This window comes from Ptiloglossa arizonensis, chromosome 5 (genome assembly GCF_051014685.1).
Source record: "Ptiloglossa arizonensis isolate GNS036 chromosome 5, iyPtiAriz1_principal, whole genome shotgun sequence".
Taxonomy (NCBI): domain Eukaryota; kingdom Metazoa; phylum Arthropoda; class Insecta; order Hymenoptera; family Colletidae; genus Ptiloglossa; species Ptiloglossa arizonensis.
The window spans coordinates 24,729,189-24,750,889 of record NC_135052.1 but is presented as its reverse complement, the minus strand read 5'-3'; the positions used below and the strand labels follow the sequence as shown (position 1 = coordinate 24,750,889).

At 36.2% G+C, this 21,701-nt stretch overlaps 1 protein-coding gene across 9 annotated transcripts in view; it reads left to right on the top strand.

Moving 5' to 3' along the window:
- The window catches only part of Nfi (Nuclear factor I), a 168,532-nt gene that overhangs the window by 26,373 nt on the left and 120,458 nt on the right, over nt 1–21,701 (top strand). For 6 of the 9 annotated variants that reach the window (XM_076311339.1, XM_076311336.1, XM_076311337.1 and 3 more), the window contains exon 2: nt 7,193–7,348. In XM_076311339.1, the coding sequence (XP_076167454.1) occupies nt 7,193–7,348 (156 nt within the window). Of the gene's footprint in view, nt 1–101; nt 576–3,649; nt 4,979–7,192; nt 7,349–21,701 lie in introns of those variants that run through there. The other 3 variants (XM_076311341.1, XM_076311338.1, XM_076311342.1) reach the window with 3 other exon arrangements.

Here is a 21,701-nt window from a genome sequence, read left to right as displayed (position 1 = left end):
TTATTATTAAAAAGCCACGATCGAGTGTCTCCCGAGTATCGAAATCGCGTCGTTCGTGAAAGATCGATCGAAAACCGAAGATGTCCCTTTTCTGGCGACAGAGACCCGATCGAGGATCAGAATTCAACGTCGACACGTGAGCAGTGAAGAGCCACGGTGTACAAACGTGGAGTAGATCCTCCTACGGGATCGAAGAACCGTGACGGGGATACCTGGTCTCTCCCTGACCTGGTCCAGCGATTCGAAGAGAGAAACGGTCCCGAAGAGGAGTACGATAGATCGTAGAGCGAACGGGGCGAATTTTTGCGCGGGAAAATACGAGAGAGGTGGAGTTTGGACCGACAGTGGTCGGTTGGTCGGTCTCTGGTCCAGGCGAAACAAGAGCAGAGGAATAGAGGGAGAGACAGGAGGTGGTGCAGATGAGGCCACGATCAATCTGCGACAGGGTGGCGGAGGAGTATTGCGACCCTGACGGTTGTTACTGCGAGAATCGGTGCTTCTGACAGCCGGACGGCAGGAGGGACAGACAGACGGTAGTGTGCCACAGCAGCCGCAGTGCTTGCGAATACTCGATGGTTCGTGTCGTTTGACGCTTGTTCACAGGCCACCCTCGTGTTCTTCCACCCTTCCCCCTTTGCAGTTGCTCTTCCCTGTTCCTTGTACTCGTTGCTTATTCCGTGAGATACGTAATTGGCGATCCGGGAACCATTTCGGGGAGGATTTTAGACGATCGAGGGGCTTGGGTTGGGTCTCTCTAGGTAAAGTGATTTTCAAAATGGCGTGGGGTGAGATAACTATTATCGATGTTATTGGAAGACATTGTGTAGCATTAGACGATCGAGTTTGGGTTGGGTCACCGTGGGTAGAGTGATTTTAAAAATGGCGTGAGGTGAGAAAATACAATTGATTTTGTATAGCATTAGACGATCGAGGAGTTTTCGTAGGGTCTCTATAGGTAAAATGATTTTCAAAATGGCGTGGGGTGAGATAACTATTATCGATGTTATTGGTAGATATTGTGTAGCATTAGACGATCGAGGAGTTTGGGTTGGGTCTCTATAGGTAAAATGATTTTCAAAATGGCGTGGGGTGAGAACTGTCATTGATTTTGTATAGCATTAGACGATCGAGGAGTTTGGGTTGGGTCTTCGTAGGTAGAGTGATTTTCAAAATGGCGTGGGGTGAGAAAACTGTCATTGATTTTGTATAGCATTAGACGATCGAGGAGTTTGGGTTGGGTCTCTGTAGGTAAAGTGATTTTCAAAATGGCGTGGGGTGAGATAACTATTATCGATGTTATTGGAAGGTATTGTGTAGCATTAGACGATCGAGGAGTTTGGGTTGGGTCTCTATAGGTAGAGTGATTTTCAAAATGGCGTGAGGTGAGAAACTATTATCGATGTTGTAGGAAGATATTGTACAGTATAGATATTTAGTTAAATATTTTGAAAATTAATGGAGGTACGAAAGAATGGTAAGAAAGTTTGAAAGTTTGAGTACCCTAGGTTTTTGTAGGTAGTGGAAGAGAGTCTAGTATTGAGGTGAATTAATGTGTCATGGAATTTTCAAAATGGCGTCGTGTGAGAAACTACCATATATGTTGTGGAAAGGTATTATATAGATATTTACAATAGTTAATTATTTCGAGAATGGAGATAAAGATAATGGAGATATTAAAGAATGGTAAGAAATTTTAAAAGTTTGAGTACTCTAGGTCTCTGTAGATAGTGGAAGAGAGTCTAGGTGTCGAGGAGGATTACCCTTTCGAGGGATTTTCAAAATGGCGAATGGAAAAAACTCTTATCGATTTTGTAGAAAGATACTGTATAGTATAGATCTAGATAGATTTAGTTAATTATTTCGAAAATGGAGATTGAGGATAATGAAGATACGAAAGAATGTTAAGAAATTAAAAAAATTTTAGTACTCTAGGTCTCTGTAGTTGTGGAAGAGAGTCAAGTGTTGAGGAATTTTCAAAATGGCGTGGGGAAAGAAACTATATGTAGATGTTTAGTTAAATATTTCGAAAATTGACGGAGATGCGAAAAAATGAAAAAAGTTTGCTTCTTGTCAAATTATAGGTTAAAGTGATAGTTTTACCAAATTATAGATGGAGCTAGTGTAGTCTATCGAATAACTTTCTTTTGTACAATCGATTCGTTACTTTCTTATTTTTTATTTATTCCTCAAATTTTTGGGATGTTCAATTAAATAACTAATTCGTGCATTTTTATGATAGTTTTGCACCTTTATGTGCTTCATATAAGTTACATTGAAATTAGAGATCGAGTTCTTTATTAGTTATACGTTTTATGAAGCCTAACTAACACGTCTGACCCAATACGTCTCGCAACTCCTTCCAGGACCGATCTTTCTTCCTCTTTTCTGAGTAGATGAAGAATCTTCCTCGTCGTTGCACCATAACTGTTTAAAATAGAAGTCTGGGTTCGAATTATAATTTAGCAATCGATCGTTGTCCAATATTTTTGTATTTCGTATAGAAAAATTAGGTAGACGTGTGAAATGCACTCATTGTCGTTGATATTGCCTTGTGTTGAGATTAGTTGTCACTAATGAATTTGCATCGAAGATATAAGGTACTGAGATGTCATCAGTATGGTAGATGATCATCTGAATGGATTTTCGTGAAAATTAAACTTTTTCAAAGTATTTCAGAGTAATGAATTTTCTAGACAATTAAATTAACTGTTTCTTACGAAAATGGAATATTATATGGTGCCAAAAGAGAAAGTTGGTTCCATTGGGATAAAAACTTTTGCTCTTTGGATCTTAGGTGTACATAAGAAAATTTGTCTCGTAAAAATTGTAGCTGAATGTATAGCTTTTTCGATAAGGGACGATTACAAAAGGTTTAGAGTAGGATGTAAGTCATCGTTAATACGATTATCTAGTTCCTTAAACTCTACAATCTTTCTAGAGTAAAATTTTTTAATTTTGTTCGTAACAACGAAGATATTTATGTAGACAGGATCTGTAAGACACTATACACAGGGTGTTTCCAAACTGGTGGTACAAGCCGAATTTACGTGAAAAAATAAGTCGAAAATGTAGAGTGACATTTTTCCACCGACGCTTCATTATTGAATATCTGTCGAGTTCGCGTACAATTGCATATAATTTCATTGGTGCCTACGCCTATGAAGGACATCACTGTGCTATTCGAATTGCTGTTCCAATTTCTTATTTTAGACGCCACGTGACAAAAATAAATTTACAAGATAATTAAACAAAGAATGACAAAAACAAAATTACAAGATAATTAAATAACGAATTACAAAAACAAAATTACAAGATAATTAAACGAAGATTGACGAAATCAAAATTACAAGATAAAGATTGCCAAAAACAAAATTACAAGACAATTAAATAAAGATTGGCAAAAACAAAATTACAAGATAATTAAATAAAGAATCACAAAAACAAAATTACAAGATAATTAAATAAAGAATCACATAAACAAAATTACAAGATAATTAAATGAAGATTGACGAAATCAAAATTACAAGATAAAGATTGGCAGAAACAAAATTACAAGACAATTAAATAAAGATTGGTAAAAACAAAATTACAAGATAATTAAATAAAGTTTGACAGAAACAAAATTACAAGCTAATTAAATAAAGATTGACAAGAACAAAATCACAAGACAATTGAATAAAGAGTAATGAATTCCAAGAAAATTAAATAGAAACATACAAAAGTGAACTTAAATATTCAAATAAAATTACTTTTCAAACGGGATACGATGGCAACCAATCGTGACAAATTCTACCGTACTTAACCTCAAACCCAACTCCTACATTCTCGCCGAATCTCCAACATCAATATTTTCGAAAACGTATTTCCGTACGAAAAACAATCCCTCGATGAAATTCACCCTGATTTTCACGTAGAACAACCCCCAAATTGCACCACCAACTCAGAAACACCCTCTGTACACACACATACTATACGAAGAAAAAAAAATCGACCCAGGAAGGAGTGACGTATCGAGAAAAAGGCGGGAAAAATTAATCGACGCTTTCTCCCCTCTCCCCGCGATACGCGTTCCACCGGGCAGTAAAAAGTAGAAAAAGGGCGGGAAAAAAAAAAGAAAGAAGAAAAAAAAAAGAAAGTGGCGTTCTCAGCCCCTCGCCACACCTCCTCGAATGCGTTCATCGCGCGTCATTAACCCGTCGATCAAGCGCATCGTTACAACTCGATGGGTTTTCTCTCCCCCCACGTGGGAGGTTCTGGTTCCGTCGGGGGATCCCCGTAGGTGGTAGGGGATGAGATTGCACGTATGTTATTGTTCCGAACGATGAATATTCCGACGAGAGGCGCTCATATTCATGCGAGAGTGCTCGAGAGAGGAGCCAGGGCCGCCGATATACGGCCGAAAATTGATCCTCCCCGTAAAATGATGTTTACATCCCACCCCGTCGTTACGGGGGAGGATTCTCTATGGGCCACCCGCATTTGCCTCACAAAGGGACACGGGGGAGATCCATTCTTCTCGGAGATTGTGCAAAAGCTCGGATCCTCGACCTACAATCGACCAACTCGTCGAAGGGGTGGAGGGGAGAGGTGGATCGAGATTCTTCTTCTTCTTCATTTTTTTTTTTTCTTCTTCTTCTTTACTTTTCCTCTCCCTCGCCCCTCTACACGTCGTCCTGCAACCGGAAGGAAAGATTCATCGACGTTTCGAACCCGGAAGCGACTCGAAAGCAACGATAAGGGAGAGCCGGGAACGAGCTTCCTTCCTACGTCTGGCGAACCATTTTTTTTTTTCTTCTTCTTCTTCTTCTTCTTCTTCGCCGTACTCCTTCCATCCAGTTCGCTCGGGAAATCGTCCGTCGTCGAAACGTGATTTCGACACATACCACCACTTCGTGGGAACGAGGTCTGCGCGTCGCGAGCGCGTGGACGATTGTTTTCCTTTCGATTCTGGGGCTAACGGAGTCCATGTTGCCTGGAGGTATTGACGAGAGATGAGTGGTGTTTTGGGTGTTAGGGATTTGATTGAATTGAATTGGTGCTTTTATAATGCATTTTTCTGAAATTTAACAATTGAAGAATATCAAGTTTGAGGAGATATTATAAGGAGAGATCTAAGGATGAATCCATGTTGTGTAGGCATATTGAGGGTAGATGAGTGGTTTCTTGGGTATTTGTGATTCGTCAATTAAAGAAGATTACCATTTATTTAACTAAATAGAATTGGTGCTTTTTATAGTGTATTTTTCTAAAATTTAACAATCAAAGAATATCAAGTTTGAGGAGATATTATAAGGAGAGATCTAAGGATGAATCCATGTTGTGTAGGCATATTGAGGGTAGATGAGTGGTTTGTTGGGTATTTGTGATTCTTTAATTAAGGAAAAATACTATCTGTTTGATTGAATAGAATTGGTGCTTTTTATAGTGTACTTTTTCTAAATATTTAACAATTGAAGAATATTGATTTTGAGGAGAAATTATAAGGAGAGATCTAAGGATGAATCCATGTTGTGTAGGCATATTGATGGTAGATGAGTGGTTTGTTGGGTATTTGTGATTCGTCAATTAAAGAAGAATACCATTTATTTAACTAAATAGAATTGGTGCTTTTTGTAGTGTACTTTTTCTAAATATTTAACAATTGAAGAATATTGTTTTTGAGGAGAAATTATAAGGAGAGATCTAAAGATGAATCCATATTGTGTAGGAATACTGATGTTAGATGAGTGGTTTCTTGGGTGTTAGGGATTCTTCAATTAAAGGTGAATATCATATCTTTAATTAAAAAAAATTGGTATTTTTTTATCGTGCATTTTTCCAAAATTTAACAATTGGAGAATATTGATATTGAGAAGAAATTATAAATACAGACGAAAGTATAAGGATGATTTCACAATCTTTTGGCTCGAAAGATGTTCTCCCTCAAATAACAAATTTGTAAGAGTGGTCATTATTGTTATTATTGGTGAAGAATAGATTCAAAATGTTTCACAATTGAGCCCCCGTTTTTAAGAAAAATTACCTCAAAAATTCACCGTACCCTCTATCGAGAATTAGCATAATGGATCAGCTTCTAAAACACACTTTCCCCCTTCACAAATGACGTTAGTTATTTATTGGGAATTCCTTTAGGACAACTGTTTTTAGATTTTTTTTACCAAGAATTCCTCGAGTATTTCGTGCACATTACAGGATTAATTTTCTCGGGGATGCTGCTAACGAGTTACGGCATGCTTCTTTCGATCATTTTCCACATAATTAAGTATGAAATCCCCCGTTGCATGGTGAAAGTGGCTTGCATGAAACTAACCTGCGATCGATGCATGAACAGTATACTGTATAAGAAGATGGAAAATTGATCACCCCTCGAGAACAAGAGATTCACGCGTGTCATTGCACTTCCAACGTCGCGATTAAGCACATTGTTAATCGCATATAAATATTCAGATCGCGATCAAGCGAAATATTAAACTTTCCCGCGACTTTTAGCAGGAATTATAGCGATAGAAAAGTATTAGTGAAAATTACAAGAGAAATGAAAAGATCTGTATAATTCTAAAACATTGAAAAATTCTCAAGCTGAATAATTTTATCGATTTTTTTCAACTTTGAAAGCTGAGTGTAATTCAAAGTATCAATAAAGTGTTAAACTACTGAATGTTAATGTATGACAGATGAAAATTCTTTGGTTGAGTTTAACTTAGCAGCGAGGAAAAAAAATATAATTTCTTTATAAAATTCTTTCTACAATCTTTATTTTTTTATTCACAATAGTTATAATTCTAATATTCTATTGTCGACATTTATAAGAAAATTAATTATTAAGAAAGGCCTACTATCGTCTATAAAATAGATATTAATTCTAGTTCAAATTTTTTTATTTACAATAGTTGTGGTTCCAATATTCTAGCCTTTGTAAAAAAATTAATATGGAAGAATAAACAACTGTCTCGATCGGTAAGAGTCTTGGACAGGTTAAAACTATTCCTGGTATCGTTCGAAACTCGATTCAGACCGTCGAGTCGTTTCTTCAATGGCGGGACAATGTTCTTCTGTCCGAGAGCGAACCGAGTAAACATCGAACGAAGGTCTCGACGAGGGTGGGGGGTGTGGTAGTCGAATCTCGTTCTAGAGGGGTCGAAAGCGTCCGGGGAAACGCGTTGCTAATCAGTTTGTTATCGTTTGCTTGCAGGATGAGTTCCATCCATTCATTGAGGCCCTCCTACCATTCGTGAAGTCTTTCTCGTACACGTGGTTCAACCTACAAGCCGCCAAGAGGCGTTACTACAAGAAGCACGAGAAGCGGATGAGTCTCGAAGAGGAACGTCAGTGCAAGGAAGAACTCCAGGTGAGTCGTTTTAACAACGTGCATACATCACTTTTACTTAAACATCCACGTTAGGGTTGTTCACTGTGAAAAAATCGAGTTGAGCGAACTCAAATTTTCAGACACGAAAATCTTTGAAAAATAGTTAGGAAAAATAATTGAAATATATAAATAAATTATATCGAATAAAAATTATTCAACGATTTTTACACGTTTCTTTGGGTCAGATATTTTTACCTCGAAGAGTCGCGGTTAAGATGATAAAATTTGGGTGGAAAATTAATTTAGGAAAAGAACACACTGGTTTATATAATATAAACCATAATATGGTATAAATAAATTATATTGAATAAAAATTATTCAACGATTTTTATACGTTTCTTTGGGTCAGATATTTTTACCTCGAAGGTTACGGTTAAGATGATAAAATTTGGGTGGAAAATTAATTTAGGAAAAGAACACACTGGTTTATATAATTTATTTATTTACTTTATTTATTTCCACGGGACGAAATCTCATTAGTTTACAGATCTATGTAACGTATATTAGACAAATCTAGGGAAAATAATAATACATCTTTATCGTACCAAGACAGTGTACGTTAAAAGCAACCGTGTAACCTCTACGATAAATGCACGTTAGTCTACAGATGTACGTAGTGTATATTAAACAAACGTACAATAAATAATAATATATATTTATCGTAACAAGACAGTATACGTTAAAAACAACCGTGTAACCTGTACGATAAATGCACGTTAGTCTACAGATGTACGTAGCGTATATTAAACAAACGTACGATAAATAATAATATACCTTTATCGTACCAAGACAGTATACGTTAAAAAGGAGACAAATAATAATACAATGTTAAACGAAGACGGAGAATAAAACGAGTATATAAAGTGCAAGTAATATTCCGTTATTAATCTAACCGTGAAACCTGCACGATAAGAGCACAATAAGAACAAGAAAACGAGAAAACGAGAAAAATGAATAAAAAGAAGAATAGAAAAAGTGATCGACGATATAAATACTTTGTCGGTTCGAGTCGATTAATTCTCGATCGGTGTGAGGTATAGTGCTCTTATCGACTAGGTTTCGCTAGATTTTCGCGTCGATAGGATCGACAATGGAAACGAAACGGTATTCTTTCGAGGGTGGATAGAGTTGTCGGTTACGAACTCGCGGGTGTTCCGTTTCTAAATTTAAAAGGAACTGTCGAGGAAAGAAAAATTCGTACGTCAGGGCTCGATCGTTTAAAAAGAAGGCGAGCCATTACAGCGCTGCTCGAGTCGCGATCGAAGCACCCCGATAAAAGTTCGAGGCAGCCGTTGGTTAGTTAGCGAAACAAATGTCAGACCGCTGCACGAAAGTCTAACGGTCGGAGGTGTGCTCGCTAATTTCATGGTTAAGAATAAAAATAATGAGGTTTGGGCCTATTTCTGGCACGAAGCGTCCTCGTGACGCGCTATCGCTCACTGCCTAAAGTCAGTAGTTCTCAATCGTCCTATAACGATCGCCCATCGGCCCGTGTATTAATAGAACGATCCGAACCAACTGAAGGAAATTTGACGGAGCTGCGTGAAATTTGAAAAATTCACGGAACAGCTTGATATGGACCTAGAATAACAATATCATTACTTGTATTATTTATATTTATTTATCCGCCGTCCATTAATTTTTTAGTGTGGAAAACCTTTTATCGAAGAGACTTCAAAATGGATCTTTATTTTTTCATCATTTATATTTTAACGGTTGTGGTAAAATTTGAAAAATTCAAGGATCAGATAAATATGGAGCTAGAATAACAATATTATTACTTATATTATTTATATTTATTTATCCGTCGGTTCATTAATTTTTTAGTGTGGAAAACCTTATATCGAAGAGACTTCAAAATGGATCTTTATTTTTTCATCATTTATATTTTAACGGTTGTGGTAAAATTTGAAAAATTCAAGGACCAGATAAATATGGACCTAAAATAACAATATTATTACTTATATTTATTTATATACCTGTTCGTTAATTTTTGAGTGTAGGGTACTTTACATCAAAGAGATTTCAAAATGGATTTTTATTTTTTGATTATTTATATTTTAATGAATATTTTCGAAAATAATGAAATTAGAATGCTCTCGATTCAATTTACTATAAAGTGACGAACGCCTAATTTTGGAAATTAGAAATTTTTTTATTGTGACATTTTTTATGGAAGAGACTTCAAAGTGGATTTCCATCCTTTCGAAGTTTGTTTACAGTAGATTACCTCGACTTTCGAAATAATAAAAACTTCCAAGCTTCTCGATTTAATTGTTGCAAAATATCGAATGCTTAATAAAAGCACCTAATTTTGAAAATCAGGAGTGTACTATTCTTAATGGGAGAGACTTCAACCTGAATTTCCATATTTTCGGTATTTATTTACGAAAAATTTCTTCGACAAAATAAAGAAACTTCCAATACTCCGAATTTAATTTATCAGAAAGTATCGAAAGCCAAATTTTGTAATTTAGAATTTCCCAACCAGTGACGTTTTCGATGAAAGAAACTCCAAAGTAGATTTCCTTTCAACGTTTGTTTACAGTGAACTACCCCGACTTTCGAAATAATAATAAAAAAAAAAAAAAATTCCAAGGCTCTCGATCGAATTTATTAGAAAGTATCGTAAATCGTTGAACTCTGTTTTTCGAGAATCTTCCTCGGTTGTCGCGAGTAACGCGAAAATAACGAGAAAAATAACAAGAAATTCCGGTTGTCGGGGTTTCATATATCAAAAAAAATAAAAAAAAAAAAAAAAAATTAAAAAACATAGTCCGTGAACCGTGGTCCGAAATTTCTCACCCGTTGTGAAAGAAAAAAAGAAAAAAAAGCCCAACTGCGGCATTCTATAGATAGAAATTCGAGCTTTTATCGTAATTTCGACGAGAGGACATTCCCTAAGAAAAACGAACGACCGTGGTGTCTTTTAATAAAGTGTCGCCGCTAAGAGGAAGCGATGCTCCTCGAAGGATCCCCGGAAGTCGCGGGCGAACTAAGAAAACAGTTGGTCGAGTGTAATCGAAACTTCAGAGTCGCGAGTAACTTTTCCCGAAATCCCGTGGGAGACTTATCCTCGCGATTAAAACTGCCGCAAAAACTTTCCCTGGCGTCCTCGAGGCCGTGGTTTCCGTTCTTAGCGTTAATCGATTTTACGCTTTAATCGAATGAGACGATTGTTCGTCGTTGGTGCTCGAGATTAACTCGTTCGATTGTCGAAATTAAACGAATAGAATAGACCTCGACGGAAATTAGCTTTGTTATTAATTGAACGAGATTAAGCTCCTTGGAGAACCTTGGGAGAAACGTTTACGAATGTGTTTCAATTTTAAAGGGTGGGGGTATTTTAATATATAGGAATGTATTAAAAATTCTAACGTGGAATATTTAACTATATTTCTCTGAATGTCTATCGGTTCTAGTGTATGTTTTAATTAATTTATTAAAGTTTGTATATCAATTGTGTTTTCATTTGAATTTTGTATAATATTAAATATTAAAATTGAATATTTATTTATATTCTTACAACCCTGAACATGTATCAATTGTTTCACTAATATCTTTTAATTAATTTACGTTTCAACGTCTTTGTATATGTATTTTAATTAATGAGAATTTGAATTTTGATTATCAATGTTTCAAATATCTGATTACTTGTTAAAAATCTTTTTTTTAATTTATGAAAATGGACATTTTTTGAGTATCTTATAAATGGTGCTTGTATATATATATTTTTTTTATTTTGGCAAAATAGAATTTATAATTGGTTATGAGAATTTCTAAAAAAGAACAACAAAAGCAGGGACAATGAAATAGATTTACGAACCATGGACAACAAAAAGGGTTTTCATTTCCAACGTGTCAAATTTTGTCAAAATATTTTTACGAATCGATTATTTATCGCACAATATGTACGTAAAACTGTAGGAAATACTGTTTCTCGTAACTTCGAAATAATTTGGGAACGGAAGGGAGATGTTTATTTTCGCATATATATTTCTTCGCGAAATATTTTTTCAAGCTTAATTGGGGAATATTTTATTCTTTATCGCTTTGTTTGTTTCTTCATACGGTTTAACTTTCTTCGGATTAATTTTCTTGTACGATCCACAAGCAACGTAGGTGTTCAGGTGTTCTTTGTTAAATGGTTCACCCTGTGAAATAAAGCAAAATAAAGCAACGATAAAAATACCCAAATTTTCGTGTAGTACGACGATGAGGTGTCTAAGGGTATTCTTCATCGATATTGAGAAACAAACTTTGAATCAGAACTGGTCAATGGACCCAAGTATACTATATCAATTTATTCTCGTACTTAAATAAAGTTACGTCTAAAAATTTAAATACACTCTTCTCCGATATCAATAAAACAAACTCTGGATCAAATGTATAAATACCAACGTACTTGAAACAATTTAGATTAAATAAAAAAATCTTTTATATTAAGAAAAAAACTTTGACCAGGTAATTCTCCAGTTATACACACAATGTACTATCGTACTAAAAATAATTTAAACTAAATAAAAATATTTAAGTGTACACTTCTTCTTTCATATGACTTTAAAAAGCGTTGGATCGGTAATTCCCCGTGGATTCAAGTATACAACATTGATTTATCGCACTAAAAATAATTTAAACTAAACAAAAAAGTCTAGGTGTACCCTTCTTCTTCTATATTAAAAAAAAAAGACCTTTGGATCGGTAATTCTTCATGGACTCAAATATACAATACTGAAGTTAGTATTAATAAGTATAATCGTACTATACTTTTTAGTATAATAGTACTATTAGTACAATCTTACTATACTTATTAGTATAATAGTACTATTAGTACAATCTTACTATATTTAATAGTATAATAGTACTATTAGTACAATCTTACTATACTTAATAGTATAATAGTACTATCAGTACAATATTACTATATTTAATATTATAATAGTACTATTAGTACAATCTTACTATACTTATTGGTATAATAGTACTATTAGCACAATCTTACTATACTTATTAGTATAATAGTACTATTAGTACAATCTTACTATACTTATTACTATAATAGTACTATTAGTACAATCTTACTATACTTATTAGTATAATAGTACTATTAGCATACTTGTACTATATTTATTACTATAATAGTATTATTAGCATACTCGTACTATATTTATTAGTATAATGGTACTATTAGTACAATCTTACTATTCTTATTAGTATAATAGTACTATAAGTACAATCTTACTATACTTATTAGTATAATAGTACTATTAGTACAATCTTACCATACTTATTAGTATAATAGTACTATTAGCATACTCGTACTATATTTATTAGTATAATAGTACCATTAGCATACTCGTACTATATTAGTATAATAGTACTATTAGCATACTCGTACTATATTTATTAGTATAATAGTACTATTAGCATACTCGTACTATATTTATTAGTATAATAGTACTATTAGCATACTCGTACTATATTAGTATAATAGTACTATTAGCATACTCGTACTATATTTATTAGTATAATCATACTACACTTATTAGTACAATAGTACCATTAGTGTAATCGTACTATACTTATCACACTATACTTACTCGATAATAAGCATTACCGTAAAAAAAATAATTAAAACTAAACAAAAAGATCTAGGTGCACCCTCCTTCTCCCATATTAAAAAAAAAAAAAAGAAACCTTCGTTAATTCACCACGAACTCGAGCCTGTACAACCCCCGAACGTGTTACCGTCCCTGAGACAATCAAACCTCCATAAAGACGATCCGAGACCGATGAGGCTCGTATTAAAAAAAATCCTGTCCCCGAACCTAGCCGTAACCGGTACCACCCATCGGTCGCCGGTGACTCTACCATGGTACGTCGATTCGAAACAAAGCGAATAAAAGTCGACGAACTTTCGATATCGAACTAAGTTGGCGCGGCTCGGTTCGACGAGTCATTGACATTCGAATTTTCGGGCCGGACCGCAATCTTTTTCCTTCTCCATTTCCCTACCGCCCCTCCCCCCTCTATCCTAACCGACCCCACCCCCCTCCCCCACAACCCCCCCACACCGACTAGGTTCGTTCGTCCGCCGGAAACATCCGGGGGTTTCTGTTCTATCCACCGCAATTCGTATTCTCCATCGCGACGCTGTTCGATCAATATTTTAATTTCGCGATGCTGCGGTATTTAACGGACGAAAGGACGGACAGACGGACGAACGGACGGACCAACGGAGCTACCGACAGACGGACCCGATGCGCCACGTGAAAGGATTCCTTCCAGGATCGATATATCGCGGTGTTTAGAGAAAATCGTCGGCCACCGGGCGATATTTTTTGTTCTCCCCTTGGTATCACTGGCTGGGGTTGGTACACGGTGAAAAGGGGTTGCAAATCGAGGGAAAACGTTACTCCATCCCCCCTCTGTCCCCCTGTCCCCTCTTGAGATCCTCCACGACTTTCTTTCAACGGTTCTTGGCTTTTGTTCGTTGCTTGATCAGTTGCAACGGTAATGGATTGTTAATTTACTTCCTCGGTGGGCCTGGTGATCATTTTTGAACATTTTTGAGTATGGTTGTCTCGTGTAGGGTAGTGGCACACCGAGGGGGTGAAAATGTTTCTTGAATGGGTTTAATTCATTTCGTGGGGTGCAAACGTTTGGGAAGAACTTGAGTGAGATGTTGTCGATGTTTGAATTGGTGTAACTTTGTGAAAAATTGTCGTAGGGTAATTTTCGAATAGTCATTTCGAAGGTCGAATCAGCTACTTTTATGCACCCTAGGTGAATTTTACTCACAATTCAGAAAAAAAAATCCTGGTGTAATTAATTTCGTGAGGTGCAAAAGTTTGGGAAGAACTTGACTGAAATGTTGTCGATATTTGAATTGGTGTAACTTTGTGAATAATAGTCGTAGGGTAATTTTCGAATAGTCATTTCGAAGGTTGAATCATCTACTTTTATGCACCCTAGGTGAATTTTCCTGAAAATTCAGAAAAAAAAATCCTGGTGTAATTAATTTCGTGAGGTGCAAAAGTTTGGGAAGAACTTGACTGAGATGTTGTCGATGTTTGAATTGTTGTAACTTTGTGAAAAATAGTCGTAGGGGAATTTTCGAATAGTCATTTCGAAGGCCGAATCATCTACTTTTATGTACCCCAGGTGAATTTTCCTGAAAATTCAGGAAAAGCATTTGGGTTTAATTCATTTCGTGAGGTTCCAAAGTTTGGAAGCAAACTCGACCGAAATGTTGTCAATCTTTGAAGTGTTGTAACTTCGTGAAAAATAGTCATGGAGTAATCTTTAAATAGTCATTTCGAAGATCGAATCATCTACTTTTATATACCATAGGTAAATTTTCCTGAAAATTTTCTTACATAGAGAAGTGATTGAAAAAGTGAAGATCTGGAGAAAGGAAGTTTGGAAACTTCAAAATGCTACCAATTGTTTGAAAAATTTTTCACGCGTTTATAATTATAGTCAATTTGAAGGTCGAGGTCTCCTCTTTAGGTGGAATACCTAAGAATTGGTGCACAGATTTTTTTTCGTCGAGTTATTCTACTTTGAACGAAGATCGTCCCGTTGGAATTGGAGTATAGTTTCAGATCGGTAGGGTGACTTACAAATATTTATAAAATGTGCAATAATAAATGTTAATTGAACATCTAAAATGGTAATTGAAACTTGAACTCTAAGAAACTTATAAAAATTTATTTCGATTCAAACTTAAGCACGTGTGAAAAAGAATCGTCCACTATCTTTGAAGGGGTTATAATGGAGTCAGTATATATTGGTAAAAAGAAAATATTTAATTTTATTATTAACGACTGTGTAATTAAATTACATTACTTAGTTGACAATTTATAGTTCCATTAATATACTCAACATTTGTCTGACATTGCTTGCAGAATAGACGTTTAATAATACAATAGTATTTTAATAATACAAATCTAAACAAAGTTTACCCCCATTCTCCCCTATTTGAAACATCTGGTTACTCCACTTACCCCTCTATAATTAATTTTTCGAACAAACTGTTACTTCAACATTTTGCAATTTCTTATCAGGAAAGTTTCTTTACCAATTTTAGATCAACCTTCGAGAATTTTCTCCGTGGATTTTCGATCCGTGTCGTTAATTAATTCCATGGATTGTTTATTTTGATCTTCGTTGGTTATGGTTCTCGTATTTTCCAAATTGAACGTTATTTTCGAGAAATAATTTTGCAAGTCGCGACGTGGACTTTTTCCCTTCGATAGGTTCGAACGAAAGAAAAATTTACCATGGGCTAATGGAAATTTTTAAAAACGAAAGTATCCTCGAGGCTGCACGGGTTACGTTGAATTTTACATGAAGTGCATTTAATCTGCGTCGCACGAAGCCCTGCAGGGTCGGCCGAGCCCTCTGCCATCATAGAACGGGCTTTATGAAATTGCAAGCGAGGAGCAGAGGCCACTGGCCATAATCGACAATTCCATTTGCAAATCTAATCGACGCTACTGTTTCTTAATAAATTTCATCAATATTTTCAAAATCTGTGTCTCACATCCTATGAACGACCATCCTGTTATTTATAGTAAATTTCAATATTTGGATGTAGATTTTTAGAATTTTTTATTTATTCAATTTCTTTGTCTTTAAATAAAAAGAAATTGTAGGTACAAAATAGGAAGTGAAAAATAACCGATACGTAAATTCCAATATTTGGATATAATTTTTATACTATTTAAAAAATTGTTTAATTATTTAATTTCCCTAGCGTTAGATAGAAAAAAATGGTAAAAGATATTTAGTATGTAAATTCCAATACTTGGATATAACTATAATTTTTTGATTATTCAATTTTCTTGCCTTTAAATAAAAAGAAATGGTAAATAGAAAATAGGAAATAAAAGAAGATTGTTTCACTTATTTTTCAAGTCAATCTGATTGTAAAATGAATATGTTGAGTCGAGTAAATTTCAGTCGAAATATTAAATATTATAAATAAAGTGGAAACAGTGACTCAGTATCTTTCAAATTTTAACATTTTAACTTATAAAGCCACAGCTGCAAATCGACATTACTTTTTATTATTTAGAGTATGTTATAGTTAACTTTCTATAATATTAATATTATTTACCTTACAAAGATAATATTTTATTTTGTTATCACACGACTGCAAATCGACGTTGCATTTTATTCTTTAGAATATGTTATAGTTAACCTTCTATTGACATCAATTATCTTACAAAGAAAATATTTTATTTTGTTATCACACGATTGCAAATCGACGTTGCATTTTATTATTTAGAGTATGTTACAGTTAACCTTCTATTAACATCATTTATTTTACAAAGATAATATTTTATTTTGTTATCACACAGTTGCATTTTATTATTTAGAACATGTTATACTTAACTTTCTATTAACATCATTTACCTTACAAAGATAATATTTTATTTTGTTATCACACAGTTGCATTTTATTATTTGGAACATATTATAGTTAACTTTCGATTAACGTCATTTACCTTACAAGGATAATATTTTGTTATTAAACGGCTGCGTGTCGATGTTACTTTTTATTATTTAGAGTCGATGGAAATGGTATAGTTAACTTTCTATTAACACTATTTCAAATTTTCCTCGATGCATCGGTCACGCGAGCGTTCGTAGGTCTCGTTGTCCACTTTCTCGTCGTTCGACACACCGGCCACGTACACGCAGATGCTTTCCAGAAAGAGGCGGAAAAAACGATACACTTTTACGCCGTGTTTAGAGAGCAAAAAAAGGAAGAAAAAAAAGAAAAAGGAAAAAAGACAGAACGGGCTCGTTGACATGCGACGTTCGTCCCGGAAAATTGGAATGGACGTTTCGAGAGCCGGTCGTCGACAGCAGGCCTCTTTTCTGATCGCGATCTTTGAAAGCGGAGCGATTCGGGTAGACCTCGTGCATCGGAGATCGCGATCGTTTGAATAGCGATGCTCCACTCGGCCACTTTCTCGAAGCTCTACATATTCATCGTGGTCTGTGTTGCTCCTTCTTTTGGTGGTGCTTTCTGCACAGCAACATACACTCGACATTATTATTATAATTGTTATCAGATGCAAAACTATCACGATGCATCGAGATATCGGTTATTTAATTATTTACCAAGTGGGAAATGCACAGATCATTATTAGAATTATTACGACCATTTATAGAGAATTATTTATTTATTTGTTCAAGTGGGAAATGTCCAGATTATTATTAGAATTATTATCACTATCATTCGAGAATTATTTATTTATTCTTTCAGGTGGGAAGTGACCAGATTATTATTAGAATTGTTACGACCATTTATAGAGAATTATTTATTTATTTGTTCAAGTGGGAAATGATCAGATCAGTATTACAATTATTATCAGATGCAAAAGTATCACGATGCAACGATGCATCGGTTATTTATTTACTCATCCAAGTGGAAAATGCACAGATCATTATTAGAATTATTACGACCATGTATAGAGAATTATTTATTTATTGGTTCAAGTGGGAAGTGTCCAGATTATTATTAGAATTATTATCACTATCATTCGAGAATTATTTATTTATTCTTTCAGGTGGGAAGTGACCAGATTATTATTAGAATTATTACAACCATGTATAGAGAATTATTTATTTATTTGTTCAAGTGGGAAATGACCAAATCAATATTACAATTATTATCAGATGCAAAAGTATCACGATGCAACGATGCATCGGTTATTTATTTACTCATCCAAGTGGGAAATGAACAGATTATTATTAGAATTATTACGACTATGTGTAGAGAATTATTTATTTATTTGTTCAAGTGGGAAATGACCAGATCAGTATTACAATTATTATCAGATGCAAAAGTATCACGATGCATCGAGATATCGGTTATTTAATTATTTACCAAGTGGGAAGTGTCCAGATTATTATTAGAATTATTATCACTATCATTCGAGAATTATTTATTTATTCTTTCAGGTGGGAAGTGCCCAGATTATTATTAGAATTATTATCACGATCATTCGAGAATTATTTATTTATTCATTCGAGTGGAAAATGGGTAGATTATTATTACAATTATTATTAGCTGTAAAAGTATCACCATGCATCGAGATATCGGTTATTTATTTATTCAATTAAGCGAGGAAAATATTATTGCACCCGTTCCCTCTATAGTATAAATAAAAATAGTAACAATGGAATTTCGATTAATTTGTAAGCCACTTTGTTGTAAATTTTTTGTGTTTGAAGTGCAGCTGCTTCTGGACCAAATAGTTTAATAACTTTCCCTTAACCTCCACTTTGAAGTGTCCAAATTTAGCAACAATTCGAAATTAATTCTTCCGACGTGGGGATCAAATGTATTATTTATTTACTATGAACAATATCATAGAACTGACTTTAAAATAATCTATTGGTTGAATTAATTATAATTTAAAAGAAAATATACGTTTTGACTCGATAGAAATGTAATTATTAACTTCAGATCCTATTTGGTGCAATACTTTCTCACACAAACGAGAAATTAATGAAAAAAAAAAGAATTTAACGAAAAATTAATTACCGTACTACGTGCACCCTCGATAACGTGCAAATTTTATTTGCAAAGTTTTCTCGTACACGCACCCCTCCATACAGTGCAAATTTTATCCAGAACATTTTTTCACACAGTAATTAATTATCGGCCAATTTCAAGCCCCTCCCTTAAAATTACTATACTGCATGCACCCTTCGATATTGTGCGAATTTCATTTTTAAAATTTTTCCATACACGCACTCCTCGGTACCGTGCAAATTTTATTTAAAAAACATTTGTTATACAATAATTAATTATAGGCCATTTTTAAGCTTTCCAAAAATTACTATACCACATTGTGGTATATTGTAAAATTTTTCCATACATGTACCCTTCGGTACCATGCAAATTTTATTTAAAAAATATTTGTTATACAATAATTAATTATAGGCTATTTTTAAGCTTCCCAAAAATTACTATACCACATTGTGGTATATGTGCGAATATTGTGCAAATTTTATTTGTAAAATTTTTCCATACATGTACACTTCGGTACCGTATAAATTTTATTTAAAAAATATTTGTCACATAGCAATTAATTATAGGTCATTTTCTACCCTCAAAAAAATTACTATACCTGCACCCTTCTATACTGTGTGAATTTCATTTGTAAATTTCTTCCTTATACACATTCCTTGGTACCGTGCAAATTTTATTTAAAAAATATTTGTCACTTAACAATTTATTACAGGCCACTTTTAAGCTTTCCAAAAATTACTATACCACATTGTGGTATATATGTGAATATTGTTTAAATTTTATTTGTAAAATTTTTCCATACACACACCCCTTGATACCGTACAAATTTTATTTAAAAACTATTTGTCACACCGCGATAAATCACCACTTTCTAGCCCCCCCAAACATTACCATACCACACACACCCTTCGATACCGTGTAAATTTTATTCACCACATCTTAATTAATTATCACTTCCAAGTCATCAACTCGATCTAGATATAAAGAAAAAGATAAAGAAAGAAACCCAAAAGCAAAAAACAAACAACGTTAAAAACACCGGAACCTCGAAATCCGATATTTTCCAATCGTACGATGGACCGCCGGAAAATAAATCGCGCCCTTTCATTTCGCGATTGCCCTTTCTTCCAAAAATGACGTTCGTTGTTCACGTCCCCGTTTATCCATTAATCAGCATACCGATTCCATTGATCGCGAGCAAATTATCGCCCAGGAACCGCCCCTCGTCGAGAACCCATCCCCAGTGTTTACGTATCCGAAGAGACGGGCCGATAATAATCGGTCCCCTCGGTCGAAAACGCCGATTAACCTCGTACCCTCCACACGAGGAGACCAAGGGGATGGGAGGAGGGTGTTCCGTGAAAAGTGCCCTCGAAAAAGCCAGCACCTCCCACCACCTACGCCCCCCCCCCCCAGAGGGGGGGGGGGGCGTAGAGAAATTCCAACGATGGTCGAGGACGAGTAAAAAACGTGGCGAAGCCCCGAACCGTTGAGGGAACACGCGGTCTCTCGTCCTCCTCGACACGATGCTGCTCTCGATGGGTAGGCTGGAACCTGTGGGGGGCTGAAAAAAAGGAGCAACCCGCGTCCTGGTGGGGGGCAGGGTGTAGAAATTGCCGGAGGAAGACCGTGGTGTGGGTAGATCGAGAAAGAGAGAGAGAGAGAGGAAGAAAAATTCTTCTCTCGAGGTTGGATCGGTCAGAGGGGGGTTTGGGGGGCCCGGTGGTGTGGGTGGAACCAGGGGGGGTAGCAAGGGGGTCCGAGTCCGTCGTTTTCTCTTAATTTCGAGACAGGCCGCAGGACGATATCGACTACTTCAATTCCGTTGCACGGCACGGCGCGCGGATGGCTAGGAGGGGGCGGTTGCTGAGAGGGGGCCAGGAGGTGGGACTGGTTGGGGGGGTCAGGGCGGTGGAGTGGATCCCCGGGGTGGAAAGACGGGAACCGTTTCGAACGAGACGGAGACGAAGAGACAAAACCCAACCCTCTCGACACACACGGAGTCCGAGAAACAGAGAAGAGGAGAAAAGAAGAGTGGAGGGGGGTTGGGCAGCCGGAGGGTGAGCAACGGGACATCCCCGTGAGCGCGGGGGGATATTCGAACGAGGAAAAGACCGACGTTGGAGAAAGATCCGTGAGCGGAAAGGGACGGAGAGACATTGTAGGACGCGGAGAACGTGTACGGGCGCTATCACGCGAGAAGAGGGCGGCAGACGGATTGTGGGGGGGTGGTTGGGTGGTGGTGTAGGTGGTGGCGTACTGGTGCGCAAAGTGCGCGCCATAGGAGTGACAGAGTTGGCGAGAGTGCAGCTACCAATACCCGCAAGAAGTATCCGAGTACACGGGTATACACACGAGCTTTTCGGGCAACGTTGGGTGGGTTGGGATTGGGGTATGGCCGGTCGACGAGTGGAACGGAGAATCACGAGGGTAGAGAGAGAAAGAGAGAGAGAGAGAGATGGAGTGGAGCGTGGAGAGGCGGTCGTGGGGGTTGGCGAAGGGTTGGTAGTCGGCAGAGAGCGTAGACATGTAGCGCATACGCCGTCGCGACGGAGGCTGCGGCTACGCGGCGCCTACCAACCACCATCTATAATCTCTATGCGGATATCGATTTTCCACCCTGTATTTCCTAAATTTATGCAAACTAGCAGCCCGTCCTCTGCCTCTGCTGCTGCTGCTGCTGCTGCTGCTGCTGCCACTGCTGGTGCACCCCACCGTCTGCCCTTCGGCCCGACCACCAACCCCCATCTACCCTCGTGTTCTGTCCTATACACCA